Source organism: Somniosus microcephalus, chromosome 27 (assembly GCF_052327205.1).
Source record: "Somniosus microcephalus isolate GS21.2 chromosome 27, FLI_Smic_1.0, whole genome shotgun sequence".
Lineage (NCBI taxonomy): Eukaryota > Metazoa > Chordata > Chondrichthyes > Squaliformes > Somniosidae > Somniosus > Somniosus microcephalus.
The window spans coordinates 17,384,218-17,402,170 of record NC_141013.1 but is presented as its reverse complement, the minus strand read 5'-3'; the positions used below and the strand labels follow the sequence as shown (position 1 = coordinate 17,402,170).

General features: G+C 47.3%; 1 protein-coding gene across 1 annotated transcript in view; it reads left to right on the top strand.

The window, feature by feature from the left end:
* Positions 1 to 17,953, top strand: part of igdcc3 (immunoglobulin superfamily, DCC subclass, member 3) — a 132,117-nt gene that overhangs the window by 88,108 nt on the left and 26,056 nt on the right. Inside the window, exons 5-6 of the mRNA XM_085968586.1 lie at positions 3,901 to 4,038; positions 11,810 to 11,968. Of these exons, the coding sequence (XP_085824712.1) occupies positions 3,901 to 4,038; positions 11,810 to 11,968 (297 nt within the window). The remainder of the gene's footprint in view (positions 1 to 3,900; positions 4,039 to 11,809; positions 11,969 to 17,953) is intronic.

Sequence of the window (17,953 nt, the reverse complement as noted above, 5' to 3'; positions counted from 1 at the left end):
AACAGCTGCAGTCACACCCTTGCACAGCAACAGATGGAGGAAGGCAAGTAATAAAAGTTACCTGAACCTACTCCTGAATTTTGCCGGTTATTTAGGTGCCGGTAAATCGAAAGTTTCCTGTACCAGAGTGTGACTGAATGCTGCTTACCGAGAGCGACTATCTCCCGCACTCCAATTAGGGGCCCGTGAGCAGGTTGTTTATCCTCCTCTGATTCTCCCCTCTCTCCAGAAGCTGGCGTGGGATGCCACAGGTTACCCTCCAGTCAGTACCTCTCCCACGCTTCACAGCGGCTTTCATATCAACCTTTGACCCTTGGTTCCTGTAGCTGGTGAATGTAAAAGCAGCCAAGTAATTTTAGACCGGTGGTGATGAAGGCCTGCTTTTCTTCCTGGGTCGTACTGCTCACCGCTGGTAAATGCAATGCACCGACGGCAGTGGGGCGATCTTGTTTCGGCACACCCCTTGGACTTTGCTACGACTTCACAGGAAGACAGGTGTTGCAACTTGTAAGGTAAACTTCAGGAGAATGGCACACTTAGGTCGCTGCCCCAAAACCCGGATAGTAATAAACTAGGGCCTCATGTGCAAGCCCAAACAACAGGCACCAATGAGCTATTCCGCTGCGGGGTATATCACAGCTGAGTCCCGATGCTGCCCTCATCCAAGATCCATTAACATGCTCTTTCTAGCAGGACTGAACAATGATTTGGAGCATAGCTAATTTCTCTCCCCTTTCTAGCTTATTCTAGCGGTGCTGAAGTTAGTTGCAGCATTTCCCCATTGCTGGGATCTGTGCTCGCTGATCTCCATTGGCTCCCGGTCTGGCAACGCCTCAATTTTGAAATCCTCAGCCTTGTTTTCAAATCTCTCCATGGCCTCGCCCCCCTTCCTATCTCTGTAACCTTCTCCAGCCCGTAACCAATCTTCCCTTTAAGCTGCGCGGCCGCATAACTCTCTGGACCTCCCGCGCAGCCGACTGGCCAGCTTTGCAAGGCAAAAATCTGCGCATGCGCAATACTTTGAATGGGCCGCACACCCAAAAAACAAATGAACAGGAATATTGTCTACAACCCTCTGAGATCGCTGCACTCCTTCAATTCTGGCCTCTTGCGCATCCCCTATTTTAATCGCTTCACTATTGACGACCGTGCCTTCAGCTGCTGAGGCCCTAAACCTCTCCGCCTCTCTACTTCTGTCTCCTCCTTAAAAGACGCACCGTATAACCTACCTCTTTGACCCCTGTCCTAATATTTCCTTATGTGGCTCGGTGTCAAGTTTTTGTCTGATAACGCTCCTTGTGAAGGGCCTCGGGACGTTTTACTACATTAAAGGCGCTGTATAAATGCAAGTTGTTATTGTTGCGATCACCTCACTCAGCATGGACCAGGGATTGAACCTGGGATCTTCCTATCTTCCTGGGCTCCGTGGTTGGTTCAGTCCGGCATTAGGCAGGACATTTCTCAAATGAGCCATGGGGGAAACTCCACTTTGTTTAGGTGGAATGGAACAGGACTGTCACGACCAGCGAGCCGCAACAACAAACGCTTCACACGTGAAAAGGCAACACTTTCTTTGTGCATTTTCGTGCAGATTATACCGTGTCCCCTCAGACTGTGAGATTCTCATTAGGCTGACGTCAGGACCTGCTTTTGATCACCATGTTGGGCGAATCACAATATCACAGCGTTGACATTTAACTAGTTGCTATTAGTCAGAAAGAGATTCCGATGAGAATGGATGGAGGTGGGATTGATATTTATTACTCAAGCTTCATTTGTCTGCCCCAGCGGCCCGTGGATAGAATTAAACATGCTGATGTTTGCTTATTGTGCTCCCTGTGCTACAACATCTTGAACGGCATAAATAATTCAAATGATTGGACAAGCCTGACAACAATGTGACTTTAATTTACCAAGTGAAGATTCTAGGGTTTCATTATTTGAAAATGTTATCCGCAAACATTATCAACCACTTCCAATTATTACCTTTTTAGTATTTGGTTAGATTGATTTGTGGTGAAGTGCAGCGTCTCACATTTCATTTATCACACCTCGCAGCTCCCGAACCACAGGATAGACACACTGGGCCTTATACGCTGTGTTTGAGGACAAGATCAAACTAGGTTTTTAGGATGCCTGTTACTGGGGCAATGCATTGGTGCACCAACAAGTATGTTTACTTCCCACGGTTCGTCAGAAGGTGACGTTGTCATCTACTGCGAGCAACCTGGAGGAAGTACAGAATAGAGAAGAGGTGTTCAGAAGAGAGTGACGCTGATACAACCTCGGGCGGGCTCGTACAGCGCTGAACAGCTTTTCAGTGAAGGTTTTGGCGAAAATCTGAGAGCAGGTTGCCGCCCTGCCTGCCCTGTCAGTTGGAGCTGGTGATTGGGGCGGTAGGGATCCTACAGAGCATCTGAAAATGAAAGGCGGGGTGGGGGGGGGAAATCAAAGGAAGTCCAATTTCAGCTGAGGTGGTAGTAGGGGCACCGCTGCATCCCAGGGCTAGGGAGAGGAAACCTGCTGAAAAAACAATGGCTTCATTTTAACCCTAGTACCTATAATTCTCAGCTACAAAGGTCACAATGCGGAGTGCACTGTGCCCTCACATGATGCTGGAACTGACTTCAGGAAACTGATTTTGACCGTAGAAACATAGAAGATAGGAGCAGGAGTAGGCCATTCGGCCCCTCGAGCCTGTTCCGCCATTCAATGAGATCATGGCTGATCATCCAAACTCAGTACCCTGTCCCTGCCTTCTCCCCATATCCCTTGATCCCTTTAGCCTTAAGAAATATATCTAACTCCTTCTTGAATATATTTAATAAGTTGGTCTCAACTGCCTTGTGTGGCAGAGAATTCCACAGGTTCACCACTCTCTGGGTGAAGAAATTCCTCCTCATCTCTGTCCTAAATGGCTTACCCCTTATCCTTAGACTGTGACCCTGGGTGATGGTTTAATACAGGTGATATTGATTTAGCCGCCCGTCATAAATCTCCCCCGATTTTTATTTCCATTGAAGTCAGCGGCAATGTATAACGGGTGGCGGAATCGATACCACCCGTTTTACACTATCACCCCATCTCGAATTTACCCCAATCAGCCAAGTTGCTGTGTCAGTCTCTAGACTCCACAGCCTCTGCACAGTTCCCATCTTCATACTTCTTCAGAAGCACGTTTATATTTACCAGGTATTTTGTTCCTGTTTCAAGAGAGTGATCTCGGTAACCTGCCCTTCCCCTTTTACATTCCTCATGCTGTTGGGTCCCGGGACTTGAGATTGTTTACAGCGAGGCGTTCCGCTGTCGGAGCAGAAACTGCTCATCTGCTGTCACCTGCACTTCCCGTAGTGTAAACGCAGTTTTGGGTGATTTGGTCTATTACCAACCCCACCTTTCCCCCTTCCTCACACAGGACTGGATGACTCGAGAATGACAAATGGGAATCCAACTGGGCAAAACTCAGTTTTGTTTTCAAAGATTCAAGTGTCCATCTTTTTAGACATCTGAATATTTAGAAATGTCTGCCCCTGTTGTACTGTGTATAAAGCGTTTTATTTTCTACTACCTGCTCTTGCATCGAGTGGTAGAACACAGAATTGACTTGACAGCTTTATGTTCACCTATCGAGGATGAAAACAGGACATCAGACCCATATGTGCTCATCACCCTTGGCTGCTTTCATCCCCATTTACCTTCTGGGCCAGGTTAAAAAAAAAACACAGATATCTGTTACCAATTCAGGATTCCTTTGTCAAAAGTTCCTCTCTGGCCCCTCATAGTCAAACAGGAAAGCCCTGGGAAGCCAAGGATATGCTGCGCAGTTTACAGTCCTGCTCACGAGTGTGCTATTGAACCCTCTTTATTTGTTATTTACCGGCTTCTAATTCTTTCCCTCAGGATCTCACTCAAATGTTTATAAGGAGCCAGCGATCCTGGTTGGTCCCGAGAACCTCACACTTACTGTGCACCAAACAGCCGTACTGGAATGCGTCGCGACAGGAAACCCTCGGCCCATCGTGTCCTGGAGCCGTCTCGGTGAGCGTTTCCCCTCAATAATTTGTGGTGTGGGGATGTGACTGTTGGGGTTATGATGGAGGTGAGAACCTCCAGGGGATGGTTATATTCAAAGGAACGAATGCTCTTCAAGGAACACCACGCTCAATAAAACAACATTTAATAGAAGGGAGGGAAAGAGGGACACAGAAACCGTCTGGGTGGAGACCTAAAAAAAGGACGCAGTGATTTGGGATGGTCTGACTGACCTTTTCCCTTTCCAACCTTTGAAAGTGTTTTCTGAATAGATCGCCATTGAACCTGTATAATAGGAATGAATGGGAAGTAATTTTGTCCATTGGAATTATGTATAATGCTGACATTGTATAGAATTAGGAAGAATAGAGAAGTGTACACTCATTATTCTGTATTAGTACAGGCAGAATGTTATCGGGGTAATGTACCCTTCAGTTTGTGTTAGTATAGTGACAGCATTACTGGGGTACAGATGTAATGTAACCTTTATTCCGTACTAGTACAGTCGTAGCATTACTAGGGTACATAGGAAAACATAGAATTGCTAGACAAAAAAAGACCAACGTCCAGCTAGTTTTCCTTCTAATATCCTGATAGTCACATGATACAACAATAATGGACAATAAATGGGTTAAGAACATAAGAAATAGGAGCAGGAGTAGGCCATTTGGCCCCTCGAGCCTGCTCTGCCATTCAATAAGATCATGGCTGATCTTCTACCTTGTCTCTACTTTCCTGCACGATCCCCATATCCCGTGATTCCCTTAATATTCAAGAATCTATCGATCTCAGCCTTGAATATACTCAACGACTGAGCCTCCACAACCCTGTGGGGTAGAGAATTCCAAAGATTCACCACCCTCTGAGTGACGAAATTTTGCCTCATCTCAGACCTAAATGGCCGACCCCTTATTCTGAGACTATGACCCTGGTTCTAGACTCCCCAGCCAGGGGAAAACATCCTCCCTGCATCTACCCTGTCAAGCCCTGTAAGAATTTTGTATGTTTCAATGAGATCACCTCTCATCTAAACTCTAGAGAATAAAGGGGTAACGTGCCTCTCATTCTGTACTAGTGCAGTGACAGCATTACCGGGGTAAAGGGAGAATGTCCCCTTCATTCTGTCCTAGTACAGTGTCTGGAGAATGAGTCTTTCAGGTTAGGTTACTTTGGGAAGTGCTCGATAATTAAATATATAAAGTTATGGATGAGACTGTTGTAAACAGCATTGATAGCAAACTCATTACAACCGCAACAGATGGGTTAATAAACATCATGGATAATGTGTGTATTTAAAGGATGTGAGGCTGTGAGGGGAGCCAAAAAATAAGTTCCTCGGATAAGACTGAATTATTAATAGTGGCTCAAATCTGTCCTTCAGGGTTGTGGTTTATAATTAGACATCGCCTGTTGGGGTGGAAGTTAAATTCCTTCCAGTTGCACCACCAAGTGATCGAACAGGGCCTGACTGGAGGCCAGGTGCTTCCCCAAAAGAAGATAATTTGGCCAGCGAGTCATGGCAAAACAAAACTAAAGAAATGGGCAACACACATTTAGGGGGAAAAATTCGGTTGATTTGTGCCTCCCATTAGCGCCCTAAGGGCGCTAACGGGGCGCAAAGCAACTAGCGCCCGGGCGCGGTGCCGCTGACGCCTCCCGCGAAATTCAGCGGGAGGCTGGCAGCGGCGGTAACCGGTAGCGCCCCGTGGTGCTGCGCCTCTGGCGATGACGTCATCGCCGTGATCAGCGCCCCGTCCGCAATCTTCGGTAGCGCCCCCTGACTTACCGCTGCACGCTATGTCCAAAAGGGTCAAGGGGGACCTACCTGCGGCCGGGGCGGCGCAAATTAAAGGGGAGGTACAGTTCGGCCATTTTTGTTGCTGGCCGCCTGCCAGCTCCTGCCCCTGTTGCTGTCCTTGACCTCCTGTGCAGCCCCTCACGGGGTGCCGGCTGCGCGCCATGAGCCCGGCTCTCCTCTTGAGTGCTGGGCTCTTTTGCCGGCACTCTGATCCCTGGTGGCCCAGCCGGGCCCCGGGTCATGCTGCGCTAGGCCCTTCCCCTTTAATAAGAGGAGGAAGGCCTGCAACACATGCTGCAGCACCGCGATATTCACTCGCAACGCCCCAAGAGGGAGGCGAGGCGCTTCCAGTAGCACCCCGCCTTCCTCTTGGGGCGCTACCAGTGAATTTCGGGCACGGGGGTGCTAACTTTTTTGGGGCGCTAAAAGTAGCGCCCCAAAGAGGGCGCAATCCAATTTTGCCCCCTTAATATATTACTAATGATTACATTTGTGGGCACAAACATTACCGCTATAACAGCATGGCAAGGGCACAGGCCAGGGTAAGGTGGGGTTGGAGTACAATAGTGTGCCCACATCAGTGTGCAGCAGGGTTGCTGAAGGTTGCTGGTCTATGTCAACAGACTCTGGGCAATGCAACTGCATTGATGTATCCACATTGATGTACCAGTACCTCAGCACACTCTCCTCCAGGCATCTGCCTCAGTGTAATTTCTTCAGTGCACCTGCATCAATATATTTGTCACTGTCAATGTATCTACAGTAATACATCTGCAGCAATGTATCATCCTCAGTTTATCTGTATAAATCTAACTACACTGATGTCAATTTATCTGCATTTGTCCAGTTTTGTCAATAGCTTTTTTTCAGCATGGGATGGATACTGATTGCCATGACCGGAGCACAAAGCCCAGGACATAGAAGATAATTCAGAGCCACAGGATGCGGTCGTTGAGGTTTTATTCATACAGTACTGGCACAGTTCAGAAGCTAGTAGGGCTATAATAGAGTAGTAGCAAATCCTCATAGACTTTGGGTGCCAGTGAATTTATAATATTGAAGTGCGACAGACGCCAACTGTCATTCTACTCTTTTTTGAGCCCTGGTAATTGGCTCAAACCTCAGGTCCATCAATACGCCACAAACAGAGAGATTGAAGCATTTGATTCCCAGCGTGAGGCACAAGCTATCTTTATCATTGGTTTGCTATGGGCTGTAAGTAATTAAGGAGCTGTTAACATTTTGGGATGTGTAAAATTGCGATTAATACACCACAAACCCGCCTGTAACAATCTAATTGAGGTGTAAGAGAAGTTGTTCCAGTCGCCTTATAAAAACTGGCAGGTTATACAATAATCAACACCCAGTATGTGATTCACTTCCTTCCACACTTCAAGTCCTAAACCAGCAGAGATACATTGGCTGAGACACACAGGCAGAGCTATTCTAATGTAGAAACAACAAGATAAATACACTCAGGCAGAAATACTGGAAGGTGCATGGACACAGATATAATGGCCTTGATATTAACTCTTCCCCCACCCCATGATGGGCGGGAGAGAGTTGGGGAGAGGGTTAATCTGTCAAATGCGTGAAATGCAACCCTCATCCGTTATTCACGTTGCCGTTTTTACGCTCGTGAGTTTTGTGGCGCCCGAGTATCCTGCCGTGGAGAGGCGGGAGACTTCATTAACATATTCAAATCGGGCTCCCACAGAGCAGTTGGGAGCCTGATTCAAAGTTTGCTGCTGCGCGGGTTTCCCAGTGGTGGGGAAACCCGGCAGTGAAAGGGAGGCAGGAGCTGCCGGCTCCACGAGGTAAGTGCCTCTTCCAGCACTCTTTGTGGGCCAGGAGGAGCAAACCCTCAAGGGAGCCTTTGGCCTCCCCTCTCCCCCCGAGAGCCAACTTTGCCCACCCGCCCCGCAATTGGACCCACCTCCCCCCCCTCCCATCCCCATACCAATGTCCTCTCTTCCCTCCCCTGGCGCGATGACCGATCTTCACCCCTCCTGATTGCTGGGGACTGTCCCCAAGGCTCCCCAGCTGTGGCCTCCTGCCACTGGTTCTCCCTCCTGGCCGCTGGCCAGGCTGTGAGTTTGGCTGGCTGCTGAGTGGGAAATGGATCCAAAAAATGATAACTAAGTTTGGCAGGACCTCCAGGTGCCCGGCTTTGCTGGGATCTTCGACCTTTTTCGGCCTCCCCCGCACCCTCCCCGCCTGCTCATAAATATCAGGGTCATAGTGGGAATTATATTCCTCTCTCGTCGGTTGTGGCAATGATGTCCCTCAGGTTTGCATCTTCCAGTTCCTCAGCCTATGCTGGAGAAACTCCACTGGTCTCTACTTCTCCGCCACTGAAATTGCTGTAAGCTTTGATATTTAACTATGAATAATAATACCCAATCAAAGTCCATGAAAATAAAGCTCTGGGTCAGGTCAGGGGTTCAAATCCGGGACTCTCCTGATCGATGCGCTGGATAAGCTCGCTGAGCCATAACGAGAGCCTTTCAAAGTCATCCTAACAGTAGCTGTTAATTCACGATGAATAGCACTATTGCTGTCTCTGAACTGTATTTTCCTAAACTCCCTCATCACAGGTGTCTGTTGAATTTAGAATCAGATACTTCAAACTGAGTTCTAATCAAATTGGGCGAAAAATAACAAAATTGCAGTTCGTTCCCAAAATAATATTTCAAACTGTTAGCTATTAATGAGCATTATTAAATTAAAGGTTGATATAATGGTCGCTGAAGATATAATAATTATAATGGGGACACTGAAGACATCATTATAGTGGAGACACATTTATAATGTAGAATGCTGTAATTAAATTGACTAAGGTTAGGCTCATATAATATGATTTTATCTTTGTGTCACATCAGATTTTAGTTTAATCTCTGATTACTAACCTATTCAATATTCCAATGTAAAGATCGTCTCTGTGCAAACAATCGTGATTTTTGGACGTGTGCGACAGTGTATGGCATAGAGAATTATAAGGGATGTGTGTGAATATGTGTGTGTGTGTCTGTGTGTCTGTGTGTGTGTGAGTCTGTGTGTGCTCATGTATATGTATGTGTGTGAGTGTGTGTGTGTGTCTGTGTGTGTGTGTCTGTGTGTGTGTGAGTCTGTGTGTGCTCATGTATATGTATGTGTGTGAGTGTGTGTGAGTGTCTGTGTGTGTGTTCTACATATATTATATATAATGAAAAAATTGAGAGTTTGACACATGTGGAATCACTGTATAATTCAGAGATTCTTACGAGGCAGAGCACTTGATGACTGAATTTGCCCTCTGTCCTTTCACCTTAAGACCTGAGTTTGAAACCAGCCCAGACTGCCGACTAAAGTGTTTTGCTGTGAAGTGAGATGTGGCAGTTCCCACATAGTTCATTTTGACACAGATCTACGGCACAAAACTGCTGTAATCTGCCGCAGATTTGATTTAAACTGTCAGTCTCGCCAAGTGATGTTAGAAGAATTGCTGTTGTAGAAAGAGAGAGAAAATCACACTGTTGCAGCAATGGCCGGTGCCCTGAGGTTAGCGATCAAGACACATTCTTACCTCTGAGTTGCACGGTTGTAGGTTTAAGACCCACAATGGATTTGAGCACATAATCTAGGCTGACACCTCCGTGCAGTACTGAGCAAGTTTAGAATTGTTGGAGGTGCTGCCTGTCGGATAAGATGTTAAACCAAGGTGTCCTCTGTCTGCTCAGGTGAATGTAAAAGACCCTGTGGCACTATTTAAAGAAGGGTATGGAGGCGTTCTGGTTAATATTCCTCCCTCAACACCATCCAAAAACAGACTAACTGGTCGGTCATTCAGTTGCTGTTTGCGGGACCTTGCTGTGTGCAGTTGGCCGTTGCGTTTGCTATATAATAACAGTGACTGCACTTCAAGTATAATCCATCAGTTGTAAAGCATTTTGGGATGTCCTGAGACTATGATAAGGCATTATATGACTGCAAGTTCATTCTTAGCGAGGAGAGCAAAACTCTGCAGCTGACAATGTTGTTGCTGATCTGGGAGTGAAACTGAAACTAACTATAGGTCATTATAACCTAACGTGTCCTAATTTATTATGCATTGGAGTCAATGGAGCGTTAAAGTGAGTGGGGTGTAAACTGGGCACCCGACCCCAGCCTGCCCCCTGTTCCCGACGGGTGAGTTTAATTAAAATGACAATTGCAGTAAGAAGTTATGAAACTTTTCTCTTAACATGGGTTTCCTTCTTTTGTGCTCACCCGCCAGAGATTTTTTGCCCATTCGTTTTAACGGTCAGGGAAATTGTGGGCAGTGAGTTTACCTAAAGTTAGAGGGAGATTTCTGAGGTTTGAAATCATACTCGCTTGACTTGGGTAATCAGCTACATGTCTTTCTCCAGCAAGTACAGGGGAGAGTGGGACGGCTACAGTCCAACCATGGGAAACCTCCATTCTAATCATATTATCAACATCTATCAACTGTTTGTTTACAAATGAGAACAAAGAAAAGGTTCTTGTGGAATGAGACCCTTTTTTGGTATTAGTTTAACACTGCAGTCAAAACGAGTAACATGCATTGCGCTCACAAGAATCCTCTGTAGGTCGGAGGAGTTGGAGCTGTTTCATTGAGAACTCAAAGAGGGTGATTTTCCGACTTGTCAGTATTAAGGTACTTTGCCCAGTTTAAGAAAGAAAGAACTTGCATTTGTGTAGAAAACGCGGCAGCCAATTTGCGCACAGCAAGGTCTCACAAGCAACAACATGATACTGACCAGATGATCTGTTTTCATGATGTTGGTTGAGGGATAAATATTGACCAGGACACCGAGGAGAACCACCTTCCAAAATAGTGCCATGGGATCTTTTACGTCCACCTGAGAGGGCACACGGGGCCTCGGTTTAATGTCTCACCCGAAAGACGGAACCTCCGACAGTGCAGCGCTCCCACAGTGTAGTACTGAAGTATCAGCCTAGATTTTGCACTCAAGTTTCTGGAGTGGGACTTAAACTCACAACCCTCTGACTCAGAAGCGAGAGTGCTACCACTGTGCCACGGCTGACAGTTTTCTTAAACTGCAAAGTACCTTAATACTGACAAGTCTGAAAATCACCCTCTTTGAGTTCTGACAGTTATTCAGTAGAAAGTACAGCCACTACTTCCCAGATGGGAAAGTTACAAATTCTGTTGCGCACCATTTTAATTTACCTCCAGCTTTTTGTTTATTTGTTCATGGGATGTGGGCATCGCTGGCAAGGCCAGCATTTATTGCCCATCTCTCATTGCCCTTGAGCCGCCTTCTTGAACCGCTGCAGTCCGTGTGGTGAAGGTACTCCCACAGTGCTGTTAGGGAGGGAGTTCCAGGATTTTGACCCAGCGACGATGAAGGATCAGCGATATATTTCCAAGTCAGGATGGTGTGTGACTTGGAGGTGAACTTGGAGGTGGCGCTGTTCCCATGCGCCTGCTGCCCTTGTCCTTCTAGGTGGTAGAGGTCGCGGGTTTGGGAGGTGCTGCCGGAGAAGCCTTGGCGAGTTGCTGCAGTGCATCTTGTAGATGCTCATTGGAATTACTCAAATCTACTGCCTCAGTGCGTAAGAATCTGCATCCTTTGTCTGTCAGTCTTCAAAAAACTCTAAAATAACCTGAGCAGTTTAGCACTAGATCAGAAACAGTACAGAAGGAAGTTTCTTCCATTAGACCCAGAGAAGTCTTCAAAACAAACAGGCTCTGAACCATCTAAGTGCACAGTTTCACATCCCTTTGCATTTCTTTTTTGCCTGCTATGCTCAGTGTGACGGGTGGCGAAATCTTGGTTCCTTCCACATTATGAGCCAAATCTTTAAAATCCAAACTATTTCCAATCAAGATTAATCCTTTCCTTTCCCTAATCCAGTACTGGATTTGCCAGTGATTATTCACGGGCCAGATGAAACAGAACTGTTTTCCCACTGATTAAATCCGAACTAATCCGTAAATATTTGTGTCCACAGACGGCCGGCCGATTGGCGTGGAGGGAATCCAGGTGCTCGGCACCGGAAACCTCATGATCTCCGACCTGTCGGTGCAGCATTCTGGGGTGTACGTGTGCGCGGCCAACAAACCAGGGACACGCGTGAGGCGCACTGCGCAGGGGAGGCTCGTGGTCCAAGGTAAGCAGCTGATTCTTTCCAGCAGGAAGCGATCGGCAGTGGCTCCGGCACCTGTTAATAGACAGTATCTGCAGTAGAGACATGTTTCTAAGCAAAATCTTCTGACTGTCCTGCCAGCTTCTCGGTATTGAGTTCTTTATATTCTGTCTCCAGATGTGTTTACCTGTTGCCGTGCGATTTGGTTTGTGGGGGAGGGATTGTTATTTTTTCCTTTTACCCTTGGTCTCCCTGAGCTGCCCCTATCCCTGGCTGAGAGGACAAACAGGAAACTAGTGACACAGGTAGTTGCACAGAGCGGACTGGGCAACAAGCTCTCCAAGTTCCCCTCCCTATAGTAAAGCCTCTCGCCTCCTCACTGCCTCCCCTGACTGTACTACTGAGATCAGCACCTTGTGTGAGATCTGTCTACATTATCAACATATACATAGGAACAGGAGTAGGCCATTCAGCCCCTCGAGCCTGTTCTACCATCCAATTAGATCACGCCTGATCTGTACATCAGCTCCATCTACCTGCCTTGGCTCCATATCCCTTTATACCCTTGCCTAATAAAAATCTATCAATCACAGTTTTGAAATTTTCAATTGACCCCCCAGCCTCAACAGCTTATTGGGAGAGATAGTTCCAGATTTCCACTACCCTTTGTGTGAAGAAGTGCTTCCTGATATAGAAACATAGAAACATAGAAGATAGGAGCAGGAGTAGGCCATTCGGCCCCTCGAGCCTACTCCACCATTCAATGAGATCATGGCTGATCATCCAAACTCAGTACCCTGTCCCTGCCTTCTCCCCATATCCCTTGATCCCTTTAGCCTTAAGAAATATATCTAACTCCTTCTTGAATATATTTAATGAATTGGCCTCAACTGCCTTCTGTGGTAGAGAATTCCACAGGTTCACCACTCTCTGGGTGAAGAAATTCCTCCTCATCTCTGTCCTAAATGGCTTACCCCTTATCCTTAGACTGTGACCCCTGGTTCTGGACTCCCCCACCATCGGGAACATCCTTCCTGCATTTAGCCTGTCTAGTCCTGTTAGAATTTTATAAGTTTCAATGAGATCCCCTCTCATTCTTCTAAACTCTAGTGAATATAAGCCTAATCGACCCAATCTGACATCACCCCCGAACGGCCTAGCTCTAATTTTAAGGTTATGCCCCCTTGTTCTGGACTTCCCCCCCCCCCCCCCCACCAGAGGAAATAGTTTCTCTCTATCTACCCCATCAGATCCTTCACTCATCTTAGACGTGCACCATGTCTATGTTACGGGCACCTCCCCAACCTGTGTCTATTAGGAGGAGTTCACTATTCACTATTCGCTGTGTACTTGTCAATATTTACACCAAGGATGCATTTATGATTTTGCTACAGATTTCGAACACATGAAACATTCCTCCCAGGTCTATGTTGCAGGCACCTTCCTCACACTTCGTCGGCAATACTGACACACGTTGGGGTAGATTTTAACTAGTAGACATCCGGCCAGCGGAGGGTTGAGCTGGCTGCCCGATCCTGGTGGGGGGGGCCCCCCGGTCCTGGCTAATGAGGACGGGGCCTAATTAACATGCTGCTGGTGAGCTGCGGGCACCAAACGCTGCGCAGCTCGCTTGCTCCGGGCCGACGCAATATCGAGCGGCATGAACCGAGGTAGGGGAGGGGGCGCCCAGGGCAGCAGCTGACCACGTTATTCACGCGGAGCCCGGGGAAGCACTCATGCTGCTCCTGGCCCCACACAAATTCTAAACCTGCCATTTTGCTGCCTCTTGTGCTGTGTTGACCGGTAAAATTGAGCCGAGTGCCAACGGGGCCAGTCCGCCCGGTTACCCTCATGATTGCAATCGGGGTCCATATGTAGGTCATAGGACCGCCCTAGGTGAGTTCTGCGGCAGGGATAAAGAGGGAAATTCATCAAATCAATTGCGGCTAGCACATTTGGGTTCCCACCATGATAGGCAAGGTGCACCTCACTAGTAGATTGAGGTAGCATGTAGCATTACCTAAAAGCTACGTGTTGCTATTGGATTTCAGTGGACTGTAACCTCTAATTTTTTTTTGAGTGCGCGGCCCCTTTAACGGGCTGAGCGGCCCATTCATATTTCCACGCACGTGCATTTTTTCCATTTAAAAGCCGGTGAGCCGGCTGCGCAGGACCTCCAGAGTGCCGCGCGGCCGCGCAGCTTAACGGGACCATTGACTGTGACCTGCGACTAGTGGATGCGAGTACCAAACCAGCCCTGAGGCTCCAAGTCACGATTGTGGCAGTGTGGGTCTCCGATAGAGCCATCCCACGGGGTGTAAGCTGCGTGTTATTGGGTAGATGGAAGGGAACTGGCGGCGGTGTCAAAGGCACAAAGGCTACGGGTTTGCCGGGTAGTATCAGCAGGCAGGGGAGCAGAGAGTTAAAAAAAGCCCGAGGATTAATCTTAAAGTGATTGCATTCAGTGATGTCAGCTCCAGTGCGTACCCTGGGGAGCCTGCATTCTCAGCACTTTAATCACTCGGCATCGACTGATTGTACACTGACCCCAAAATTTACAGCTCTGCCTTTACAGACTAATAGACCCCGCGGCCCAGTGGGCATCGCCGCGAGTTTACCATTAGTAATGAAGAGTGGATTTCTGTAAACGGGTATCATGCTGTCCTTCACCAGAAGGCCTCCACCACCATTGTGTCGACAAAAAGAATCTTTGGTGTTTTAAAGACTCAATATTTCAAATTCCTTTTGAATTATCTAATTAATAGATATGTGTATTTTAATCACATGAATAGTTAACGGCTATGAATAATTAAACCTCGTACATGAAGCGTGGCAGAGGCGTTAATAATGCAGCCACTTTAACTCTGCTGCTGCTGGCTTTTGCTTTTTAATCTATAATATATAGACGTATTTAATAAACTGACATTGCTGCAAGGGAATGAGGCACAACCCTGCTTATCTCAGAATGAATGTTAAAAGTGTCGCTGGAATCAAATGAAGCCTCATGCTGAGTACACAAAGCCCATTAGCAGTGCCCTGCCCGTGGGATTGTTTTCAAACCCAGATAGTGGTGTGGTTAAACATGCAGAGAGACGTGTTGCCCTGCAGGCACAACCCAGCGCACCGACGTAGTGACATCGAACGTGAAGGCCGAGTCTCGTGTCTCTTAGTTGCCCTGCATTCCACTCGTGTGCATCTCACTGGCTATCTCAGGAACAGGCCTGGGAGCTGATCATCTGCCCAGCCTTTCAGTTAAGGAATGGTGCGTGTTACAGGGGCACCTTGGGAAACAAGACCAGGTGGATCACAATGTTTTACACAAAATAAAATACTTCTAAGGGAACTGATCCAAATGAGTTGTTCCTGGTGGGGTAGATTTACATAGTACGATAGCAAAATACTGCAGATGTTGGAAATCCGAAATAACAACAGAAAATGCTGGAAAAACTCAGCAGGTCAGGCAACATCCGTGGAGAGAAATTTGAGTTGACGTTTCGGGTTGGACCCTTCTTCAAAACTGGAAAGAAAAGAAACTAGATCGAAGGCAGGGCTGCGATCGGACAAAAGAATAAAAGAAACAAAAGAAGTAAAAGAGATTAGAAGCTAGACGAGATGGTAATAGGCTGGGATTAGGTGTAAAGTGTACTGGCAGGGCAAAAGATAGCTGCCAGGTGTGAGAGAGAAACAAAAGGAAAGGGGGGGGGGGGAAAGGAGTGGAACAATTACAAGAGAAAATGAAATGGGGGCCGAGCTTATGATCTGAAATTGTTGAACTCGATATTGAGTCCGGAAGGCTGCAGAGTGCCTAATTGGAAGATGAGGTGCTGTTCCTCGAGTTTACGTTGAGCTTCCGTGGAACAATACAAGAGGCCAAGGACAGTGAGGTCCGAGTGGGAATGGAGCGGTGAATTAAAATGACAGGCGACCGGAAGCTCGGGGTCACCCTTACGGACTGAATGGAGGTGTTCCGCAAAGCGGTCACCCAATCTGCGTTTGGTCTCCCCAATGTAGAGGAGACCGCATCGTGAGCAGCGAATACAGTATACTAGATTGCGAGAAGTACAAGTAAATCGCTGTTTCACCTGGAAGGGGTGTTTGGGGCCCTGGACAGTGGGAAGGGGGGAGGTATAGGGGCAGGTGTTACATCTCCTCCGCTTGCACGGGAAGGTGCCAGGCGAAGGGGAAGGGCTGTTTGGGGTGATAGAGGAGTGGACTAGGGTGTCTCGGAGGGTGCGGTCCCTGCGGAATGCTGAAAGGGGAGGGGAGGGGAAGATACGTTTGGTGGTGGGATCACTTTGGAGGTAGCGGAAATGCCGGCGGATGATCCGTTGAATGTGGAGGCTGGTGGGGTGAAAGGTGAGGACAAGGGGAACCCTATCGTGGTTCCGGGAGGGAGGTACTGGGGTGAGGGCAGAAGTGCGGGAGATAGAACTGACACGGTCGAGGGCAGTATTGTGAGGGAGCCGTGTAGTGACAGCGTCATGTGTTGGGGGGCGCGGGGGAGGACGACGCTCTGTTTTGACAGGGTGATATGGGAGTCCTGTAATGATGGTGATCTGGAGTCCTGTAATGATGGTGATCTGGGAGTCTTGTAATGATGGTGATCTGGGAGTCCTGTAATGATGATGATCTGGGAGTCCTGTAATGATGGTGATCTGGAGTCCTGTAATGATGGTGATCTGGAGTCCTGTAATGATGATGATCTGGGAGTCCTGTAATGATGGTGATCTGGAGTCCTGTAATGATGGTGATCTGGAGTCCTGTAATGATGGTGATCTGGGAGTCTTGTAATGATGGTGATCTGGAGTCCTGTAATGATGGTGATCTGGGAGTCTTGTAATGATGGTGATCTGGAGCCTTGTAATGATGGTGATCTGGACCCTTGTAATGATGGTGATCTGGAGCCTTGTAATGATGGTGATCTGGAGCCTTGTAATGATGGTGATCTGGGGGTCTTGTAATGATGGTGATCTGGGAGTCCTGTAATTATGGTGATCTGGAGTCTTGTAATGATGGTGATCTGGGAGTCTTATAATGATGGTGATCTGGAGTCTTGTAATGATGGTGATCTGGGAGTCCTGTAATTATGGTGATCTGGGGGTCTTGTAATGATTGTGATCTGGAGTCTTGTAATGATGGTGATCTGGGAGTCTTGTAATTATGGTGATCTGGGGGTCTTGTAATGATGGTGATCTGGAGTCTTGTAATGATGGTGATCTGGGGGCCTTGTAATGATGGTGATCTGGGGGTCTTGTAATGATGGTGATCTGGAGTCTTGTAATGATGGTCTGGATACTGCAGTTTGGAGTAAGTCAACCATTTACTGCTGGTAGAAAGTGCTGACTGATTTGAGGTTTCTATAAGTAGCTGTGCCCACACACACTCTTTTGCTGTCCCTGCAGCTAAATCTAAAAAAAAGTAGATGTGTTGAATCCATGTGTGCCAGTAGGGTAGGTTTGTGATGACAACAGGCGGTTTGTTAATAATTTTGCTAATCAGTATGTGTTCGATACAGTAAAGTCAATGAAGAAAGAGGCCATGCTGGGTCCTGATCAATGCAAATAAACCAGGAACTAAAATGGGATTTGGCAGCTTGCCAAGACAGCAAAGCTCATTTGTGTAAAAGTGGAAATTGGTTGGAGCAGGTGATGGTAGAGGCTGCCGGCAGCACCTTATACTCAAAAGTACTTCTCAATTCCCTTTTGGATTTTTGGCAGGATGAACCGCTGTATAGGATTTCAATCACGGGAGAGGGTAAACTAAAGGGAAGCGGGAGGACAGCGGAAGTCTATTGCGCCTGTGAACGGAAGTGAGAGGCTGCAGGACTGTCAGGAAAAGGGCAGGATGAGAGGGAGAATGTGCGTGTACGTGGAAAAGAGCAACAGTATGAGTCGAATGCAACTGAGTTGGAGAGAGTGTGTACGTGTCAGAAAAGGGAAGGGCTGAGAAAAAGCGTGGAAAAGAGAAGAACGAGAGAGGAGAGAAAAATAGGATGTGTCAGGAAAAAGG